At 56.8% G+C, this 21,898-nt stretch overlaps 2 protein-coding genes across 2 annotated transcripts; both read right to left on the reverse strand.

Moving 5' to 3' along the window:
• Window positions 1-983: 983 nt before the first annotated feature.
• Window positions 984-9,812, reverse strand: LOC147414065 (coiled-coil domain-containing protein 30-like). Its single transcript, XM_086476339.1, has 11 exons — window positions 9,563-9,812; window positions 9,034-9,122; window positions 8,332-8,802; window positions 7,529-7,692; window positions 6,853-6,997; window positions 3,962-4,083; window positions 3,325-3,466; window positions 2,610-2,749; window positions 2,174-2,309; window positions 1,890-1,957; window positions 984-1,197 (listed from the first exon to the last, which is right to left on the reverse strand). The coding sequence occupies exons 1-11, from the start codon at window positions 9,810-9,812 to the stop codon at window positions 984-986; spliced, it is 1,941 nt and encodes a 646-aa protein (XP_086332465.1).
• A 3,237-nt stretch (window positions 9,813-13,049) lies between these two features.
• LOC147414066 (coiled-coil domain-containing protein 30-like) lies at window positions 13,050-21,838 on the reverse strand. The gene is made up of 11 exons (XM_086476340.1): window positions 21,589-21,838; window positions 21,060-21,148; window positions 20,358-20,828; window positions 19,555-19,718; window positions 18,879-19,023; window positions 16,000-16,121; window positions 15,362-15,503; window positions 14,676-14,815; window positions 14,240-14,375; window positions 13,956-14,023; window positions 13,050-13,263 (listed from the first exon to the last, which is right to left on the reverse strand). The coding sequence occupies exons 1-11, from the start codon at window positions 21,836-21,838 to the stop codon at window positions 13,050-13,052; spliced, it is 1,941 nt and encodes a 646-aa protein (XP_086332466.1).
• Window positions 21,839-21,898: the final 60 nt, after the last annotated feature.

Raw genomic sequence — 21,898 nt, forward strand, 5'->3', positions numbered from 1 at the left:
TCTTACCCCCACTGTGGCCCTCTGGGCCACTTCAGATCCCCTCCGGGCACGCTCAGGTGCCCTCCAGGCTGATTCCCTATTTTTGAGGACCTCTCCCCTTCCTCCTCCGAGCACTCGGGTTTCCTTGGTTCCCCCTCACGCAAACTGTGACTCCTCCCATCCCGTGTCCTTCTGAGTAGGCACAGATCTCTGCCATTGACGCTCGCCTGCGGTCAGATCCCTTCTCTTCCCCCACAGCTCACACTCTGATCCTTTCGGCTTCCCTCTCTGCATGCACGGATCCCCTCTACAGCCCTGCTCTGCAGGACCTGATCCCTTCCGCTCCCACCCAAGCAGCCCCAGAGACCCTCCGTCACTCTTAGCGAGCATTCAGGATCTCCCCTCTTTCCTCCTCTGGATGTCCAGGTCCCCTCCTTGCTGCTGCACCTATTCCATATCCCTCGTCCCCTCCATCTCCCTTCTGGCCCCTGGACCCGTCATCCTTGCCCTCGGAGCCCCTCCTTTTGCCCCCCATCTTCCTTCTCCACACGTTCTCATCCCCTCCCTCAGTGCTCGGGCACCTCTCGCTCCCCTCCGCAGGCTTGCACAAAGCAAAGTGGAAGGGGTAAGAGCAGGAGCAAAGGGGAACGACCGGGTCTGAGTAGAGATCGAGGGGAGCGGAGAAAAGTGGGCACGTGGTGGAAGGCAACTTCTCCGAGTTTCATTTCCAAGGCTTGTAGTTTGGGACTGGGCAAGGAACTGGGGTTCAGGGGGAGATCGGGTGGCTTCACCCCCGCCCCCTCTTCCATTTTCCTGAGTTTCTCTACGAATTCCAGCCTCCAGGTGGATCTGGGGTGACACATGCACACACTGACACTTGGGCAAGTTGAAAAAAAGCTGTTGAATCCTGTAGTTGAACTATATGACAGAAATCACCAGGTCAGCCAATCTGGCAATTGCCACGAGAGCTCAAAAGCCAATATTTCACAAAGATCTTTCCCCATTTAGAAGTCCTCGGAGCTGATGCTCTGTCTTTCCTTCTGCAGCTGGGAGGCTGTGGTCTCTCCGGGTGAAGCTACGTTCAAGTACCCAATCTCAGAAGCTTGCGAGGGGGATAAGCTCAAGGATGAGTCTTGGCTTGCGGCTTCTCCTTCAGGCTTTGTCTCTTGCGTGGCCTGCAGAGTGCTGAGAGAGCCTGGTGGTTCTTGTGATGGGGAGCTGAAAACAAAACAAATTTCCTCTCCTGAGTCATTCTGCAAACTCCATCTGAGCCTCCGCCACCCGCACGGCCCCAACGCTCCTCCCAGCCTCCCTGCAAGGCAGCGCAGGGCGACAGTCGGTGCCTTTCGCTTGGACCAAGTCTGGGATACTCCTCCTCCAGCCAAGGAGCTGGCGGCCCTCATCTACCCCCGAGCCTCCTCAGACTGTCCGTCACCCTCAATGGCACCCGCAGGCCGTCACCGAGTCCACTGGGCTGGGTCTCCAGCAGGCAGGGAGCGGAGCTGCAGAGCCCCTCTGCCTTCCCCTTGCCGATCTGGCAAGGATCGTGGGGATCCCGGCTACACCAGCAGAGAAACAGCTCGAGCTCCCTCCTGCCCCATAGCCTGGGACGTGAGTCACGCAGTCCTGGGCAGCAGCGGTCCTCTACGTCTCATCACCTCTTGTGTGAAGACACGCTTCCAAAACCCCTGGGCACCAAGCTGATCTCTAAATCCCATCGTGTGTCCCGACAGAGTTTGAAAATGTCACTCCTCCGTCCCATTAGTTTCAGTCTTTAAAAGGTCCCTATAATTTGACTGAAAAATAAAAGGTCCCTTGGAGGTGAAGCACAGGGTGCACAGGGCGGAGCAGCCAAAACACTCCACTTCTCCCTCACCACACGCAGAGAGGCATCCCCTGCCCCACGGTACCTGGTACGGGGAGATGGCAACCCCTTACTCTGCAGCTGGCATTCAGAGAAGTTAACCCTCTTCGAGTCCTGGAAGGAGGAACAGAGACTTTCAAAGGAGGAGGTCCATGCCAGACCCCGAATTCCAACATATGCTCTTGGTCTTCAAAGTGCCCCCGGCTCCACTGAGACTTCTCCCCATGAACTCCAGCCCCACAGATGTACTAATCCTAGACTTGTCCTTTGGGCCAACGACATTGGCTCCTGTAACCTGTCTGCTGAGACCAAGCCCTCTCAGAGTCTCACCTCCGTGTTGGGAGCGTGGATTCTCCTTGGCACAGGCTGCGAGGTGGGCACGTGGCCGGAGAGCTGGCGTTCGCTCTCGTGCAGCCGCACGTTCTCCTCATCCAGCCGCACGTTCTCCTCATCCGGGATCTTCGCTCTGAACACGTCACACACACAAGGCATAAGTTACTTTCCTTCCAGCCACGCTGCGTTTTCAAAGGGGCATTTTCTCTTGCGACCTCAGACCCTTTGGCCTGCGCAGCATCGACTCTATGCCGAGGCCTTTGATGGGGAAAGGGGCTAATTGCATCCCACAGCAATGAAAAGCCTCAGCACTAGTGACTGGGGCGCGGTTCAGGCTTCCCTGTGCCCATTTCTTAAGAGGAATGGGCATAAGACCAGAGAAGCGCTGGGAAGAGGCAGGCTCCCAGAGGTGTGGACATCGTTAAGCACCTACCTGCTCTGCAGGGTGGCGGCACTCGTAGACGGGTTGCTCCAAGGGGGCTCCTCTTGATCAGTCATCTCCTGGAGGAGCCGTCTTCTTTCCTGGAGTAGTTTCTCATTCTCAGCAGTGATCTCTGCAACCAGCGCCTTCCCCTGAGCAGTGTTGCAGAAGGAAATCACCACCAGCAGTTACGCTTCGCTCTCCCCTGCCCTCTGTGCGTCTGAGAGCGCTTTACCAAAGGGGTCACCGCCAAGCACGTTCACTCCTAGAAGTGATACGCTCTCTGATGTAACACACCCCAAAAAGAGGCTTTCGAGTCCCTTGCCAGCAGCAATAGCTCTGAGGCCAAAGCAGACGGAGCTTAGGCAGGTTCTGAATGGGATTTGAGGACAGAGGTTCCCCGAGGGCACCCCTGAGCCAGCAATTCCCTTGTGGCCTTTTGTTCCTACACGGACGGGCTGGAGCCCCTGGCACTGCAGCCGTTTCCCAGGGCAGCGTCAGTCCTGCGCACAGCGCAGGAGCAGCACGTCCGGCAGAGCCCCCCCTGCTCCCTCCGTCTGGTCGTTTAACGGGGCCAGCCCGTTGCCTGCAAACCAGCTCTGCCCAAACCTCGTTTCCTTTTCTCCTAAACAGCATGCTGTTTGGAAGAAGGGGTGCTCCCGCAGCCACGCTCTAGCCTGCTCCCCCGCCTTCCCCCGCGGGAGAAGCCCTTTGTGTGTTCTCTCACCTTTTCCACTTGGAGCTTTGTCTCGCTGAGCTCATTTTCCAGCTGCTTAATTCTGCTCTCCCTTTGTTTCCCCTCGTGGATAAGGGTCTCCTTGGCTCTGCAGAACTCATCTTCGTGGCAGAGCTGCATTTCGATATATTTCCTGAGGAGGCAGAGAGACAAGCGTCAGTCTGTGAAATGCTTTGGTGTTCTGGGCCAAGAGCGAGGCAGGAGGTGTCCTGCATTTATTCGGGCTCTTCACAGCCCGGCCTGGGAGCCTCAGCCATCTACCCCGCTGCTGACTCCCAGCTTTACAAACCCTTGTGCTCGCCCCGCTCAGCTCTTTACACCAAACAGGGTTATCAAGGCACCAACTTTGGAAGCCACAGGGAAAGGGCAGGTTGTTTGTTTGGGTGGGGCTGTGGGTGGTTAAGGGGGCGTGCTTGGGTATGGGGGAAGAAGGCCAAAAAAGAAGAATCCTAAACAGCAAGGGTCAGGCAAAGAGGCTGCAGAAAGAGCTCCTTCAGCGGGCGCTTCTTAGAGCTGCAGCACTGGCAGCTACAGAACAGTCACGTCCACTGTCACTGCCAGGCACATCGAGGGCAATTCCGGGGGGGGATTTTTGTGCCTACACGTCCCCTGCTGCTGCAGTCCTTACCTGACACACAGATCCTTCTGGTTCAGCAGACGGACTCCTTCCTCGTAGAGGGCTTTGTTTTCCTCCTTCAGCAGTGAAAGCTGCTCTGAAAGCTTCTGGTTCTCCTGCTGACACTGGAGGTGCTGGAAAACATCGACTGGTTATTTGTCTGTCCTCAGCTGTAGGGGCCCCTCTGCCTCACTTAGGTCTGGTCTCCAAAGCTGCTCTGTCATCAACGCCGGTGGTTCCCGCTACAGACAGTATGCACCCCTTCTGCCCCCCAAGGCCACCGCCTCCCGCCCTTAAAGAAGGGGGAGCGTGGATTTCTGTGCTGCTGGGGGAGGCTGAAGGCTTCAAGAGGGCGCAGGCAGCTAATGCATCCTGCCGGGCAGCGCGCTCTGCCAGAATTTTCCTGCAAAAAGCTCCAAGCTCTGCAAGAAAAGGGGAAGGGAGAGGGGAAGAAGCCGTCAAGTCCTCCTTCCGCGCCCTCAGAGCTGCGTCCCCAGGAAACCCAGGCGAGATGAGGTGGTGCTTTTCCTCCAGCTCCTCTTGAAATCACGGGGATCTGCAAGGGCTCAGCACCTGACTGCATTTGACCCCATTTCAGCAGTTCCTGGGTACAGATTTCACACCGGGATGGTCCCATTTCCCTCTAGAGCTCAGTGGTCTGCTCTGGAGTCAGCTACCACGGAATCACGGAACTTCAGGGGTGGGAAGGGACCTCGAAAGATCATCCAGTCCAACCCGCCTGCCAGAGCAGGACCACCCAGAGCAGGTCACACAGGAACACTTCCAGGCGGGTTTCGAATGTCTCCAGGGAAGCAGACTCCACCACCTCTCTGGGCAGCCTGTTCCAGGGCTCTGTCACCCTCACGGTGAACAAGTTTTTCCTTATGTTCACGTGGAACCTCCTGTGCTCCAGCTCGCACCCGTTGCCCCTTGTCCTGTCATTGGCCAGCACCGACAAGAGCCCGGCTCCATCCTCCTGACACTCGCCCTTTACGTATTGATAACCATCGATGAGGTCACCCCTCAGTCTCCTCTTCTCCAAGCCAAGGAGACCCAGCTCCCTCAGCCTTTCCTCCTAAGGCAGATGTTCCACCCCCTTCATCACCTTTGTAGCTCTGCGCTGGGCTCTTCCCAGCAGTTCCCCGTCCTGCTTGAACTGAGGGGCCCAGAACTGGGCACACTATTCCAGATGGGGTCTCACCAGGGCAGAGGAGAGGGGGAGGAGAACCTCTCTCGACCTACTGACCACAGCCCTTCTAATCCACCCCAGGATGCCATTGGCCTTCTTGGCCACCAGGGCACGTTGCTGGCTCGTGCTCATCCTGCTGCCCACCAGGACCCCCAGGTCCCTTTCCCCTACGCTACTCTCCGACAGCTCAGTCCCCAACCCGTACTGGGACGCGGGGTCGTTCTTTCCCAGATGCAAGACGCGACGCTTGCCCTTGTTGTAATTCATCACATTTCTCCCCGCCCAGCTCTCCAGCCCGTCCAGGTCTCGCTGAATGGCAGCACAGCCCGCTGGGGTGTCAGCCACCCCTCCCAGTGTTGTGTCAGCCGCAAACTTGCTGACAGTTCACTCTGTTCCCTCATCCAGGTCATTGATGAATATATTGAATAGTGCTGGTCCCAGTACCGACCCCTGAGGGACTCCACTAGATACAGGCCTCCAACTAGACTCTGTCCCACTGACCACAACTCTCTGACTTCTTCAACCAGTTCACGATCCACCTCACTACCCGATCGTCCAGACCACACTTCCTCAGTTTAGCTGCCAGGATGCTGCGGCAGACGGTGTCCAACGCTTTGCTGAAATCAAGACAAACCACATCCACTGTACTACCATCCTCTATCCACCTGGTTATGCCTTCATAAAAGGCTGTCAAGGTTGGTCAAACATGACTTCCGCTGGGTGAAGCCACGCTGACTGCTCCTAATGACCTTCTTACCCTTGACAGGCCTAGAGGCAGCGCGAGGATAAGTTACTCCATCACTTTTCCAGGGATGGAGGGGAGGCTGACGGGTCTGTACTTACCCGGGTCCTCCTTCTTGCCCTTTTTGAAGACCAGAGTGACATTTGCTTTCCTCCAGTCCTCAGGCACCTCTCCTGTTCCCCACGACTTACCAAAGAGAGTGGTCTAGCAATGACTTCCGCCAGCTCCCTCAGCACCCGCGGGGGCACCCCATCAGGGCCCGTGGATTTACATATGTCCAGCTTGCTGAGCTGATCCCTAAGCCAGTCCGCATCAACCAAGGCAAACTCCTCCTTTATCCTGACTTCCTCTGGGGCCTCAGGGCTCTGGGACTCCTGAGGACAGTCCCCAGCAGTACAGACAGAGGCAAAGAAGGCATTCAGTAGCTCCGCCTTCTTTGTAGCCTCTGTCACCCGCCTCATTCAACAGTGGGCCTGCATTGCCTCTGGTGTTGGTTTTGTCTGCAGCGTATTTGAAGAAGTCCTTTCTGTTGTCCTTGACCTCCCTTGCAAGGCTGAACGCCAAGGAGGCCTTTGCTTTCCTAGTTGCCTCCCTACATCCTCTGACAACAGTCTTAGAGTCCTCCCACGTGGTCATCCCCTCCTTCCAAGTCCTATAGACTCTCCTCTGCCACTTGAGTTTGCCCATTACTTCTCTGTTTAAGCATGCGGGTCTCTCCTGGCTCCCTTTCTTGATTTCCTACCCACTGGGATGCTCCAATCTTGAGCTTGGAAACAGTGCTCCTTGACTATAAACCAACCCTCTTGGGCCCCTTTGCCTTTTCGTACCCTGTCCCATGGGATTTCCCTGAGCAATTGCTTGAAAAGGCCAAAGCTGGCCCTGCTGAAGTCCAAGGCCGTGATCTTGCTTGGTATTCTGGTCCTAGCACAGCATCACCCCGGGTGAGGAGGACCCGTCTGTGCGGCAGCTCACCTCGCTCCAGTCAGTTATGGACTCTTGTACGATCTGTAGAGTCTTCGCTTGCAGCTCCGTCTGCATCTTGGTCAGTGACGCCTCCTTGTCCTGCAAATGCTGGAGCTGCTGCTGCAGCTCCTCCACCTGCTGCTCCAGGAGCTTCCTAAAAGCACGTTGGGGTGACAGTGAGACACTGACGTGGAGGCCTGCCTCCATGAATTTAACGCTGGCTGGGATCTAAACCCAACACCACGCTGCTCTGCACCTGCCCTGGGCAACAGTGAGGGCAGAAAGAAATCAGGACGTCCTGGCTGTCCCCACGTGCCAGCGGCACGTGAAAGGTGCGTGCTGTGTCTGGGATCAGCAATGCCAGCGGCACAAGAAAGGGCCCTGCCGGCATCTGGAGGGTAAACCAAATCACTGGGTTGGCAGGAGGGGCCACGCACCTTCTGAGGCAGCTGAAGCCTCCAAAGACCTTTTAAATCTGACACAGTGGGGACGTGGGGAGCTCTGCCAGGGACACTGGCAGGCCCAAAGGACACAAAGGAGGTAAAACCCGTGCTGCCCTGACTCCTTGAGCCCGCCTAGGGCCAGCCGTGGAGCTGCAGCAGGGAGCTGCAGGCTGGCCCAGCAGCATTTGCTGGCACACGCCTCCCCTCCGCACCCAGCACAGCCCTTCCCCAGCTCTGGGTACCTGTTCAGCCGCTCCTCGTGAAGTTCTTGCTGCGCACAAGCTTCCTTTGCTCGGGTCCGCTTCAGTTCCCTCTCCAGGAGTTTCTTGTCTGAAACACGGGCCTCTGCCACCAGGAGCTGGTGTTGTGAATCCTTTAGCTTTTGCTGGAGCTTTGAAATCTTGGACTAAAATTGGACACGGATTAAGCCTTCTGAATGTATAGGCCAGGATCTGATTCAGATCCCTTTGATCCCTCACTATCTGAGTCCCAGGAACGAAAGGTTTCCGTGCTTCTACTCAAAGCACTTCTGCACGTCTTTGTGTCAAAGCCCACGAGAAGCACAACCTCTCCAATGGCTACCAGACACTTTATTGGGAATTAGCAATAATAATCCTTTTCTGCACCTCATTTGATCCTGCACACTTCAGAACCCAACCCAATGATTAGTGCAAGAACACGGCAGAAGTGATGCCACGGAAAACACAAGCTTTTGCCATTTACCAGGCAGCAAACTGCAGCACGTCTCCTCGGCAAGAAGGTGGTCTGGGCTTCCTGCGCCCGCCAGCCCTACTACCAGTATTTTCAGAGACACCAAGTTTTAGAGACAGGAGCGGAGCCATCAGATTTGGCTTCTGTTGTCTTGGTTATGCTCCCACAAATAACAGATCTTTTTCCTAAAATGTTTTAGGAATATTAAGGGCATTTAAGTAGGAAGCTGGGTAAAGCCAGTCAGTGCATACACGTACATACAGACGTCTAAGCGCGTCTCAAGGCTTGCCAAAAACTTTGCAAGTCCAACACAACGGGTCAGTGCTCACCTCACCCCTTCTTCTACTCTGACGGCCTCGCTTCCTAAGGCATCACTCACCGTTTGTGCTTGGGCGGTCTCCTGCACCTCTCCCAGATGCTGACGGAGGAAAAGGTTTTCAGTTCTCAGCTCGTCCAGTTCCTCCTGCAGCTCTTCTGCCTTCTCGATGGCATCTTTCCTCTCCTGGTCTGTCTCAAGGAGTACAGCATGCTGCTCCTTTGCTTGCCTCCAGACCTGATGTAATTTTCTTTGTGTTACGTTTAAAGCTGATGTCTTTTCTGAGAAGCCTTTTCTCAGTTCCTCCGCTTCTCTTTTGGCTCTGCTCAGCTGCCGACACAAGCTCTTGTTCGTTTCTTGCACCCGAGACATGTCCTCACGCACACTGAGCAATTGGACAGTTATTCTCTGAAACACTTCTGCATCAACGATATCTGATGGCTGATGGCATCCAGGGCTCAGGTGGGAAGGGGATGAATCGGACCCTGTCTGTTCAGAGAGAAAGAGCACAGATTGGCAGAACTTAGGAAACCAGCTCAGAAGAGGGGATAGGGGCAGCATTTGCGAGAACCAGGACTCTCACCAGCTTGACGTCAGACTAGAAAAGCGTTTTCAATAACTCTGCATCAGACATGACTCGAGGAAGGGTCTGATTTCGCGCTGGCGTGTAGTGCCATCCTACGAGGAGGACAGCAATTTAAAATGTTTGGGTTTACGTACCGCCCCTCCAGAGCTTTTGCTCTCCTCGACGGCTTCTTGGTCTCGTGGCGCCTTACGGAGGGCAGACTCCGAATGTACGGCAGGCTCACCTACGTTAAAAGCACATGGTTTGGGAAGCAGAGTGAGCTCCTACAACTCCCTGATGCCCAGGGTGCTTTCCACACCCTCGTGCTTCCAGAGACAACCGGAGCACAAGCACACGCCCCAAGCCCCTGAGAGCCTGGCGAGCGCCCTACCAAAACGCAGGATCAAGACGCATCTCTTGTCCTGCTTGGGAATGGGTTTCCTCCAGCTCACACGCCTGTCCCGTGTGCCAGGGAGATGGCTCCAATGGTCAGAAAGGAGCCCGCAAGGGACCAGCGCCTCGAGACTTCTGCTCGCCAGGGACAATGCCTGGCAGCGCCTTTTCTCCTGGCTCATACGCAAGACCACGCCGCCCTTTTCCAAGTGCCCTCTCTCGATGGCAGCCCAGCAGAAGGGCGGGCGATAGCCCCTTTCCCCATCACCGCCCTCACCCCGAGAGTCCTACCTGCTCTCCCCAGAGCGGGTGCAGGCTGCGTAACTCCAGCATCTCCTGCCCGATGGCCAGCGTCGTCCTTGCCCCAGCAGCCGGTGTCGCGCTCCTGCACCAGCGGCAACGGGGCGCAGTCGATGGTGGCGGCCGCAGGGTGCAGCTGGTCCTGGCCGTGCGGCCGGAGCTCATCGACACCACGGCTCCCGGAGGGCTCGGGCCCCTCCCGCGCTGTCCTGCGCCGCAGGAACCGCCAGATCCTCTTCATGGCCGGGTGGGAACGGGCACTGCACGGCCTCGCCTCCCCTCTCCCCGGGCAGCAGGGGCTGGCAGGACTCGGCGGGCGCTGCCGGGGGCTGGCTGCGAGCGGTGGAGCCGAGCCCCGAGGATCGGCAGGGCACGGGCAGCTGCCTACGGGCTGAGCTCCACCAGCGAAACCAGCACCACTGGCACCGGCAGCACCACTTCCACCAGCACCACCAGCACCACTGGCACGGAACCAGCAGCACCAGCAGGTACGGTGTGTGCAGGGACTGTGCCAGCACCCCGGGTCTAGTGGACCTGTGCGCTGACGTCATAAACGGCTGAGTGACATCATAAGGCTCTGGGGGCTGGGCGGGGCAGAGGGGCCCGCACGCCCAGAGCCTCTCTGCACACACACAGCCCACGGGGCCAAGGGGAACAGCCTGGTGTGCCCAGCCCCCCTGCGCATGGATTTGGGCGCACGCCGCACCCCTGGGTGTGATGCTGGGTCTCCCCACGCCCCTCAACGTGCCTTTCAGTGCACCCAAAACCCCTGGGTGTGCCCTTTGGTGCACCCTGGAGCCTTTGCTATCTTTGCCAGAGGGCTGCCCCAGGCCAGCCTGCGTACGTTTTGGGCTGCTCGGAGACCCTTGCTCGGCCTTTTGGGCTTTCCCTGCACGTGTCAGCCTGTGTTTTGATGCTCCTGCCACCCGCGGCTGTGCCCTTCGTGGTGCCCCAGCCCCCTAGGTGTGAATGTCACGATCTCCATGGCAATTGCTCTGCCATTCGGAACAATAAAGCCCCTAAGGATGCCTTTCTGAGCAGCCCAAGGCCCCGCGGTGTGCATTTCGGGCTCCCCCAACTCCTTGGTGTGCCCTTGGCTGCATCTCCAGGCCCCGCGGTGTGCTTTCTCCTGCAGCCCGTCTCCCTTGCTGTGCCTTTCACGGCAGCCCAGGGCAATCGCTGTGCCTTTTGGGGCGCCCCTGGACCCCTGGGGGTGCCTCTCAGTGCGTGCCTTCCTCCTCGGCATCCCTTTAGGCGACATCCCTGCGCGCCTTGGCCTTTTGCCATTTTGGGGTGGACGCCGGGTGAACCTTTTGCTGTGTCCTTGTTGAAACCATCTGTCTTCCTTTTGGGGGCGTCCTGAACCCCTTTGGTTGCTTCTTGGGGCTTCACAGAACCCTCCCCGTGTGGCTTTCAGCATGCCCTGGACAACTCCATGTACCTTTAGGGGTGTCCTGGTCACCAGGACGTGCCGTTTGGGACAGCCCGGACCGCTCGGGGTTCCTTCTGGTGCAGCCACAACCCCCTGGATGTGTCTGGCTGTGCACCCCAAGGCATGCTGGGGGCTCTTGGGGCACGTGAGAATCAGAGGATTGTTTGGGTTGGATGGGACCTTTAAAGGTCCGACCCCCTGCAGTGAGCAGGGACATCTTCAGCTACGTCGGGTTGCTCAGAGCTCCGTCCAACCAGACCTTGAATGGTCCCAGGGATGGGGCATCCACAGCCTCTCTGGGCAGCCTGTGCCACTGTTTCACCACCTTCATTGTAAAATCTGTCTGCCTTCTATCTAGTCTGAGGCTGCCCGGTTTGAGTTGAAAACCGTTACCCCTTGTCCTATGGCAACAGGCCCTGACAAAAAGTCTGTCCCCATCTTTCTTGTAGCCCCCCTTTCATTACTGAAAGGCCGCTCCAAGGTCTCCCTGGTGCTTTCTCTCCTCCAGCTGGCCACAGCCCGTGGCACAGAGGGCATTTTGGCGAGCTATCCCCATCCACTCACTGCCTTCCCCATAGGGAGACCTAAAGAGTTGCAGACAACCAACGTGAACCTCACCTGAGCAGGCACAAACATGGTGCGCCTCCTGCCAGAACACCAAGATTCGGAGGCTCGCGGGGTGAAGGAAGTTCAGGTGGAAATCAAAAGGACTCCAACATAATTTAAGTTTCAGGAGTCGTTGCACAAGCAGAGAAGCTCTAGATGCAGGGGACCACGTGCCTTGGGAGAAGGTTCTTTGAAACTGTTTTGCGATGGGTGTAGAGAGTAGCCCGAGTGGAGAGCAAGATGACAAATGCCAAGCAAGTGCCTTTAACGCTGGATTTCAGCACAGATGCAAAAGAGCGGGGCAGATGTGGGAAAAATAGGGGGTTTTGAAATGTGGCTGGAGCCAGGTAGGTTTTGACTAAACCTCAGCGGACCTGTGCTCAGATCCTCTTTGGGCTCCTCCAAGATCCTCTGTCCCTTCCCTTGGGAGAACTGCTCTCTTCCCACTGGGGACTGCTCTTACCCCCACTGTGGCCCTCTGGGCCACTTCAGATCCCCTCCGGGCACGCTCAGGTGCCCTCCAGGCTGATTCCCTATTTTTGAGGACCTCTCCCTTTCCTCCTCCGAGCACTCGGGTTTCCTTGGTTCCCCCTCACGCAAACTGTGACTCCTCCCATCCCGTGTCCTTCTGAGTAGGCACAGATCTCTGCCATTGACGCTCGCCTGCGGTCAGATCCCTTCTCTTCCCCCACAGCTCACACTCTGATCCTTTCGGCTTCCCTCTCTGCATGCACGGATCCCCTCTACAGCCCTGCTCTGCAGGACCTGATCCCTTCCGCTCCCACCCAAGCAGCCCCAGAGACCCTCCGTCACTCTTAGCGAGCATTCAGGATCTCCCCTCTTTCCTCCTCTGGATGTCCAGGTCCCCTCCTTGCTGCTGCACCTATTCCATATCCCTCGTCCCCTCCATCTCCCTTCTGGCCCCTGGACCCGTCATCCTTGCCCTCGGAGCCCCTCCTTTTGCCCCCCATCTTCCTTCTCCACACGTTCTCATCCCCTCCCTCAGTGCTCGGGCACCTCTCGCTCCCCTCCGCAGGCTTGCACAAAGCAAAGTGGAAGGGGTAAGAGCAGGAGCAAAGGGGAACGACCGGGTCTGAGTAGAGATCGAGGGGAGCGGAGAAAAGTGGGCACGTGGTGGAAGGCAACTTCTCCGAGTTTCATTTCCAAGGCTTGTAGTTTGGGACTGGGCAAGGAACTGGGGTTCAGGGGGAGATCGGGTGGCTTCACCCCCGCCCCCTCTTCCATTTTCCTGAGTTTCTCTATGAATTCCAGCCTCCAGGTGGATCTGGGGTGACACACGCACACACTGACACTTGGGCAAGTTGAAAAAAAGCTGTTGAATCCTGGAGTTGAACTATATGACAGAAATCACCAGGTCAGCCAATCTGGCAATTGCCACGAGAGCCCAAAAGCCAATATTTCACAAACATCTTTCCCCATTTAGAAGTCCTCGGAGCTGATGCTCTGTCTTTCCTTCTGCAGCTGGGAGGCTGTGGTCTCTCCGGGTGAAGCTACGTTCAAGTACCCAATCTCAGAAGCTTGCGAGGGGGATAAGCTCAAGGATGAGTCTTGGCTTGCGGCTTCTCCTTCAGGCTTTGTGTCTTGCGTGGCCTGCAGGGTGCTGAGAGAGCCTGGTGGTTCTTGTGATGGGGAGCTGAAAACAAAACAAATTTCCTCTCCTGAGTCATTCTGCAAACTCCATCTGAGCCTCCGCCACCCGCACGGCCCCAACGCTCCTCCCAGCCTCCCTGCGAGGCAGCGCAGGGCGACAGTCGGTGCCTTTCGCTTGGACCAAGTCTGGGATACTCCTCCTCCAGCCAAGGAGCTGGCGGCCCTCATCTACCCCAGAGCCTCCTCAGACTGTCCGTCACCCTCAATGGCACCCGCAGGCCGTCACCGAGTCCACTGGGCTGGGTCTCCAGCAGGCAGGGAGCGGAGCTGCAGAGCCCCTCTGCCTTCCCCTTGCCGATCTGGCAAGGATCGTGGGGATCCCGGCTACACCAGCAGAGAAACAGCTCGAGCTCTCTCCTGCCCCATAGCCTGGGACGTGAGTCACGCAGTCCTGGGCAGCAGTGGTCCTCTACGTCTCATCACCTCTTGTGTGAAGACACGCTTCCAAAAACCCTGGGCACCAAGCTGATCTCTAAATCCCACCGTGGGCCCCGACAGAGTTTGAAAATGTCACTCCTCCGTCCCATTAGTTTCAGTCTTTAAAAGGTCCCTATAATTTGACTGAAAAATAAAAGGTCCCTTGGAGGTGAAGCACAGGGTGCACAGGGCGGAGCAGCCAAAACACTCCACTTCTCCCTCACCACACGCAGAGAGGCATCCCCTGCCCCACGGTACCTGGTACGGGGAGATGGCAACCCCTTACTCTGCAGCTGGCATTCAGAGAAGTTAACCCTCTTCGAGTCCTGGAAGGAGGAACAGAGACTTTCAAAGGAGGAGGTCCATGCCACACCCCGAATTCCAACATATGCTCTTGGTCTTCAAAGTGCCCCCGGCTCCACTGAGACTTCTCCCCATGAACTCCAGCCCCACAGATGTACTAATCCTAGACTTGTCCTTTGGGCCAACGACCTTGGCTCCTGTAACCTGTCTGCTGAGACCAAGCCCTCTCAGAGTCTCACCTCCGTGTTGGGAGCGTGGATTCTCCTTGGCACAGGCTGCGAGGTGGGCACGTGGCCGGAGAGCTGGCGTTCGCTCTCGTGCAGCCGCACGTTCTCCTCATCCAGCCGCACGTTCTCCTCATCCGGGATCTTCGCTCTAAGCACGTCACACACACAAGGCATAAGTTACTTTCCTTCCAGCCACGCTGCGTTTTCAAAGGGGCATTTTCTCTTGCGACCTCAGACCCTTTGGCCTGCGCAGCTTCGGCTCTATGCCGAGACCTTTGATGGGGAAAGGGGCTAATTGCATCCCACAGCAATGAAAAGCCTCAGCACTAGTGACTGGGGCGCGGTTCAGGCTTCCCTGTGCCCATTTCTTAAGAGGAATGGGCATAAGACCAGAGAAGCGCTGGGAAGAGGCAGGCTCCCAGAGGTGTGGACATCGTTAAGCACCTACCTGCTCTGCAGGGTGGCGGCACTCGTAGACGGGTTGCTCCAAGGGGGCTCCTCTTGGTCAGTCATCTCCTGGAGGAGCCGTCTTCTTTCCTGGAGTAGTTTCTCATTCTCAGCAGCCATCTCTGCAACCAGCGCCTTCCCCTGAGCAGTGTTGCAGAAGGAAATCACCACCAGCAGTTACGCTTCGCTCTCCCCTGCCCTCTGTGCGTCTGAGAGCGCTTTACCAAAGGGGTCACCGCCAAGCACGTTCACTCCTAGAAGTGATACGCTCTCTGATGTAACACACCCCAAAAAGAGGCTTTCGAGTCCCTTGCCAGCAGCAATAGCTCTGAGGCCAAAGCAGACGGAGCTTAGGCAGGTTCTGAATGGGATTTGGGGACAGGGGTTCCCCGAGGGCACCCCTGAGCCAGCAATTCCCTTGTGGCCTTTTGTTCCTACAAGGACGGGCTGGAGCCCCTGGCACTGCAGCCGTTTCCCAGGGCAGCATGTCCGGCAGAGCCCCCCCTGCTCCCTCCGTCTGGTCGTTTAACGGGACCGGCCCGTTGCCTGCAAACCAGCTCTGCCCAAACCTCGTTTCCTTTTCTCCTAAACAGCATGCTGTTTGGAAGAAGGGGCGCTCCCGCAGCCACGCTCTAGCCTGCTCCCCCGCCTTCCCCCGCGGGAGAAGCCCTTCGTGTGTTCTCTCACCTTTTCCACTTGGAGCTTTGTCTCGCTGAGCTCATTTTCCAGCTGCTTAATTCTGCTCTCCCTTTGTTTCCCCTCATGGATAAAGGTCTCCTTGGCTCTGCAGAACTCATCTTCGTGGCAGAGCTGCATTTCGATATATTTCCTGAGGAGGCAGAGAGACAAGCATCAGTCTGTGAAATGCTTTGGTGTTCTGGGCCAAGAGCGAGGCAGGAGGTGTCCTGCATTTATTCGGGCTCTTCACAGCCCGGCCTGGGAGCCTCAGCCATCTACCCCGCTGCTGACTCCCAGCTTTACAAACCCTTGTGCTCGCCCCGCTCAGCTCTTTACACCAAACAGGGTTATCAAGGCACCAACTTTGGAAGCCACAGGGAAAGGGCAGGTTGTTTGTTTGGGTGGGGCTGTGGGTGGTTAAGGGGGCGTGCTTGGGTATGGGGGAGGAAGGCCAAAAAAGAGGAATCCTAAACAGCAAGGGTCAGGCAAAGAGGCTGCAGAAAGAGCTCCTTCAGCGGGCGCTTCTTAGAGCTGCAGCACTGGCAGCTACAGAACAGTCACGTCCACTGTCACTGCCAGGCACATCGAGGGCAATTCCGGGGGGGGGATTTTTGTGCCTACACGTCCCCTGCTGCTGCGGTCCTTACCTGACACACAGATCCTTCTGGTTCAGCAGACGGACTCCTTCCTCGTAGAGGGCTTTGTTTTCCTCCTTCAGCAGTGAAAGCTGCTCTGAAAGCTTCTGGTTCTCCTGCTGACACTGGAGGTGCTGGAAAACATCGACTGGTTATTTGTCTGTCCTCAGCTGTAGGGGCCCCTCTGCCTCACTTAGGTCTGGTCTCCAAAGCTGCTCTGTCATCAACGCCGGTGGTTCCCGCTACAGACAGTATGCACCCCTTCTGCCCCCCAAGGCCACCGCCTCCTGCCCTTAAAGAAGGGGGAGCGTGGATTTCTGTGCTGCTGGGGGAGGCTGAAGGCTTCAAGAGGGCGCAGGCAGCTAATGCATCCTGCCGGGCAGCGCGCTCTGCCAGAATTTTCCTGCAAAAAGCTCCAAGCTCTGCAAGAAAAGGGGAAGGGAGAGGGGAAGAAGCCGTCAAGTCCTCCTTCCGCGCCCTCAGAGCTGCGTCCCCAGGAAACCCAGGCGAGATGAGGTGGTGCTTTTCCTCCAGCTCCTCTTGAAATCACAGGGATCTGCAAGGGCTCAGCACCTGACTGCATTTGACCCCATTTCAGCAGTTCCTGGGTACAGATTTCACACCGGGATGGTCCCATTTCCCTCTAGAGCTCAGTGGTCTGCTCTGGAGTCAGCTACCACGGAATCACGGAACTTCAGGGGTGGGAAGGGACCTCGAAAGATCATCCAGTCCAACCCCCCTGCCAGAGCAGGACCACCCAGAGCAGGTCACACAGGAACACTTCCAGGCGGGTTTCGAATGTCTCCAGGGAAGCAGACTCCACCACCTCTCTGGGCAGCCTGTTCCAGGGCTCTGTCACCCTCACGGTGAACAAGTTTTTCCTTATGTTCACGTGGAACCTCCTGTGCTCCAGCTCGCACCCGTTGCCCCTTGTCCTGTCATTGGCCAGCACCGACAAGAGCCCGGCTCCATCCTCCTGACACTCGCCCTTTACGTATTGATAACCATCGATGAGGTCACCCCTCAGTCTCCTCTTCTCCAAGCCAAGGAGACCCAGCTCCCTCAGCCTTTCCTCCTAAGGCAGATGTTCCACCCCCTTCATCACCTTTGTGGCTCTGCGCTGGGCTCTTCCCAGCAGTTCCCCGTCCTGCTTGAACTGAGGGGCCCAGAACTGGGCACACTATTCCAGATGGGGTCTCACCAGGGCAGAGGAGAGGGGGAGGAGAACCTCTCTCGACCTACTGACCACAGCCCTTCTAATCCACCCCAGGATGCCATTGGCCTTCTTGGCCACCAGGGCACGTTGCTGGCTCGTGCTCATCCTGCTGCCCACCAGGACCCCCAGGTCCCTTTCCCCTACGCTACTCTCCGACAGCTCAGTCCCCAACCCGTACTGGGACGCGGGGTCGTTCTTTCCCAGATGCAAGACGCGACGCTTGCCCTTGTTGTACTTCATCACATTTCTCCCCGCCCAGCTCTCCAGCCCGTCCAGGTCTCGCTGAATGGCAGCACAGCCCGCTGGGGTGTCAGCCACCCCTCCCAGTGTTGTGTCAGCAGCAAACTTGCTGACAGTTCACTCTGTTCCCTCATCCAGGTCATTGATGAATATATTGAATAGTGCTGGTGCCAGTACCGACCCCTGAGGGACTCCACTAGATACAGGCCTCCAACTAGACTCTGTCCCACTGACCACAACTCTCTGACTTCTTCAACCAGTTCACGATCCACCTCACTACCCGATCGTCCAGACCACACTTCCTCAGTTTAGCTGCCAGGATGCTGCGGCAGACGGTGTCCAACGCTTTACTGAAATCAAGACAAACCACATCCACTGTACTACCATCCTCTATCCACCTGGTTATGCCTTCATAAAAGGCTGTCAAGGTTGGTCAAACATGACTTCCGCTGGGTGAAGCCACGCTGACTGCTCCTAATGACCTTCTTACCCTTGACAGGCCTAGAGGCAGCGCGAGGATAAGTTACTCCATCACTTTTCCAGGGATGGAGGGGAGGCTGACGGGTCTGTACTTACCCGGGTCCTCCTTCTTGCCCTTTTTGAAGACCAGAGTGACATTTGCTTTCCTCCAGTCCTCAGGCACCTCTCCTGTTCCCCACGACTTACCAAAGAGAGTGGTCTAGCAATGACTTCCGCCAGCTCCCTCAGCACCCGCGGGGGCACCCCATCAGGGCCCGTGGATTTACATATGTCCAGCTTGCTGAGCTGATCCCTAAGCCAGTCCGCATCAACCAAGGCAAACTCCTCCTTTATCCTGACTTCCTCTGGGGCCTCAGGGCTCTGGGACTCCTGAGGACAGTCCCCAGCAGTACAGACAGAGGCAAAGAAGGCATTCAGTAGCTCCGCCTTCTTTGTAGCCTCTGTCACCCGCCTCATTCAACAGTGGGCCTGCATTGCCTCTGGTGTTGGTTTTGTCTGCAGCATATTTGAAGAAGTCCTTTCTGTTGTCCTTGACCTCCCTCGCAAGGCTGAACACCAAGGAGGCCTTTGCTTTCCTAGTTGCCTCCCTACATCCTCTGACAACCTCCCACGTGGTCATCCCCTCCTTCCAAGTCCTATAGACTCTCCTCTGCCACTTGAGTTTGCCCATTACTTCTCTGTTTAAGCATGCGGGTCTCTCCTGGCTCCCTTTCTTGATTTCCTACCCACTGGGATGCTCCAATCTTGAGCTTGGAAACAGTGCTCCTTGACTATAAACCAACCCTCTTGGGCCCCTTTGCCTTTTCGTACCCTGTCCCATGGGATTTCCCCGAGCAATTGCTTGAAAAGGCCAAAGCTGGCCCTGCTGAAGTCCAAGGCCGTGATCTTGCTTGGTATTCTGGTCCTAGCACAGCATCACCCCGGGTGAGGAGGACCCGTCTGTGCGGCAGCTCACCTCGCTCCAGTCAGTTATGGACTCTTGTACGATCTGTAGAGTCTTCGCTTGCAGCTCCGTCTGCATCTTGGTCAGTGACGCCTCCTTGTCCTGCAAATGCTGGAGCTGCTGCTGCAGCTCCTCCACCTGCTGCTCCAGGAGCTTCCTAAAAGCACGTTGGGGTGACAGTGAGACACTGACGTGGAGGCCTGCCTCCATGAATCTAAGGCTGGCTGGGATCTAAACCCAACACCACGCTGCTCTGCACCTGCCCTGGGCAACAGTGAGGGCAGAAAGAAATCAGGACGTCCTGGCTGTCCCCACGTGCCAGCGGCACGTGAAAGGTGCGTGCTGTGTCTGGGATCAGCAATGCCAGCGGCACAAGAAAGGGCCCTGCCGGCATCTGGAGGGTAAACCAAATCACTGGGCTGGCAGGAGGGGCCACGCACCTTCTGAGGCAGCTGAAGCCTCCAAAGACCTTTTAAATCTGACACAGTGGGGACGTGGGGAGCTCTGCCAGGGACACTGGCAGGCCCAAAGGACACAAAGGAGGTAAAACCCGTGCTGCCCTGACTCCTTGAGCCCGCCTAGGGCCAGCCGTGGAGCTGCAGCAGGGAGCTGCAGGCTGGCCCAGCAGCATTTGCTGGCACACGCCTCCCCTCCGCACCCAGTACAGCCCTTCCCCAGCTCTGGGTACCTGTTCAGCCGCTCCTCGTGAAGTTCTTGCTGCGCACAAGCTTCATTTGCTCGGGTCCGCTTCAGTTCCCTCTCCAGGAGTTTCTTGTCTGAAACACGGGCCTCTGCCACCAGGAGCTGGTGTTGGGAATCCTTTAGCTTTTGCTGGAGCTTTGAAATCTTGGACTAAAATTGGACACGGATTAAGCCTTCTGAATGTATAGGCCAGGATCTGATTCAGATCCCTTTGATCCCTCACTATCTGAGTCCCAGGAACGAAAGGTTTCCGTGCTTCTACTCAAAGCACTTCTGCACGTCTTTGTGTCAAAGCCCACGAGAAGCACAACCTCTCCAATGGCTACCAGACACTTTATTGGGAATTAGCAATAATAATCCTTTTCTGCACCTCATTTGATCCTGCACACTTCAGAACCCAACCCAATGATTAGTGCAAGAACACGGCAGAAGTGATGCCACGGAAAACACAAGCTTTTGCAATTTACCAGATAGCAAACTGCAGCACATCTCCTCGTCAAGAACGTGGTCTGGGCTTCCTGCGCCCGCCAGCCCTACTACCAGTATTTTCAGAGACACCGAGGTTTAGAGACAGGAGCGGAGCCATCAGATTTGGCTTCTGTTGTCTTGGTTATGCTCCCACAAATAACAGACCTTTTTCCTAAAATGTTTTAGGAATATTAAGGGCATTTAAGTAGGAAGCTGGGTAAAGCCAGTCAGTGCATACACGTACATATAGACATGATAGCGCATCTCAAGGCTTGCCAAAAACTTTGCAAGTCCAACACAACGGGTCAGTGCTCACCTCACCCCTTCTTCTACTCTGACGGCCTCGCTTCCTAAGGCATCACTCACCGTTTGTGCTTGGGCGGTCTCCTGCACCTCTCCCAGATGCTGACGGAGGAAAAGGTTTTCAGTTCTCAGCTCGTCCAGTTCCTCCTGCAGCTCTTCTGCCTTCTCGATGGCATCTTTCCTCTCCTGGTCTGTCTCAAGGAGTACAGCATGCTGCTCCTTTGCTTGCCTCCGGACCTGATGTAATTTTCTTTGTGTTACGTTTAAAGCTGATGTCTTTTCTGAGAAGCCTTTTCTCAGTTCCTCCGCTTCTCTTTTGGCTCTGCTCAGCTGCCGACACAAGCTCTTGTTCGTTTCTTGCACCCGAGACATGTCCTCACGCACACTGAGCAATTGGACAGTTATTCTCTGAAACACTTCTGCATCAACGATATCTGATGGCTGATGACTTCCAGGGCTCAGGTGGGAAGGGGATGAATCGGACCCTGTCTGTTCAGAGAGAAAGAGCACAGATTGGCAGAACTTAGGAAACCAGCTCAGAAGAGGGGATAGGGGCAGCATTTGCGAGAACCAGGACTCTCACCAGCTTGACGTCAGACTAGAAAAGTGTTTTCAATAACTCTGCATCAGATATGACTCGAGGAAGGGTCTGATTTCGCGCTGGCGTGTAGTGCCATCCTACGAGGAGGACGGCAATTTAAAATGTTTGGGTTTACGTACCGCCCCTCCAGAGCTTTTGCTCTCCTCGACGGCTTCTTGGTCTCGTGGCGCCTTACGGAGGGCAGACTCCGAGCGTACAGCAGGCTCACCTACGTTAAAAGCACATGGTTTGGGAAGCAGAGTGAGCTCCTACAACTCCCTGATGCCCAGGGTGCTTTCCACACCCTCGTGCTTCCAGAGACAACCGGAGCACAAGCACACGCCCCAAGCCCCTGAGAGCCTGGCGAGCGCCCTACCAAAACGCAGGGTCAAGACGCATCTCTTGTCCTGCTTGGGAATGGGTTTCCTCCAGCGCACACGCCTGTCCCGTGTGCCAGGGAGATGGCTCCAATGGTCAGAAAGGAGCCCGCAAGGGACCAGCGCCTCGAGACTTCTGCTCGCCAGGGACAATGCCCGGCAGCGCCTTTTCTCCTGGCTCATACGCAAGACCACGCCGCCCTTTTCCAAGTGCCCTCTCTCGATGGCAGCCCAGCAGAAGGGCGGGCGACAGCCCCTTTCCCCATCACCGCCCTCACCCCGAGAGTCCTACCTGCTCTCCCCAGAGCGGGTGCAGGCTGCGTAACTCCAGCATCTCCTGCCCGATGGCCAGCGTCGTCCTTGCCCCAGCAGCCGGTGTCGCGCTCCTGCACCAGCGGCAACAGGGCGCAGTCGATGGTGGCGGCCGCAGGGTGCAGCTGGTCCTGGCCGCGCGGCCGGAGCTCATTGACACCACGGCTCCCGGAGGGCTCGGGCCCCTCCCGCGCTGTCCTGCGCCGCAGGAACCGCCAGATCCTCTTCATGGCCGGGTGGGAACGGGCACTGCACGGCCTCGCCTCCCCTCTCCCCGGGCAGCAGGGGCT

This window comes from Leptosomus discolor, chromosome 20 (assembly GCF_034619465.1).
Source record: "Leptosomus discolor isolate bLepDis1 chromosome 20, bLepDis1.hap2, whole genome shotgun sequence".
Taxonomy (NCBI): Eukaryota; Metazoa; Chordata; class Aves; order Leptosomiformes; family Leptosomidae; genus Leptosomus; species Leptosomus discolor.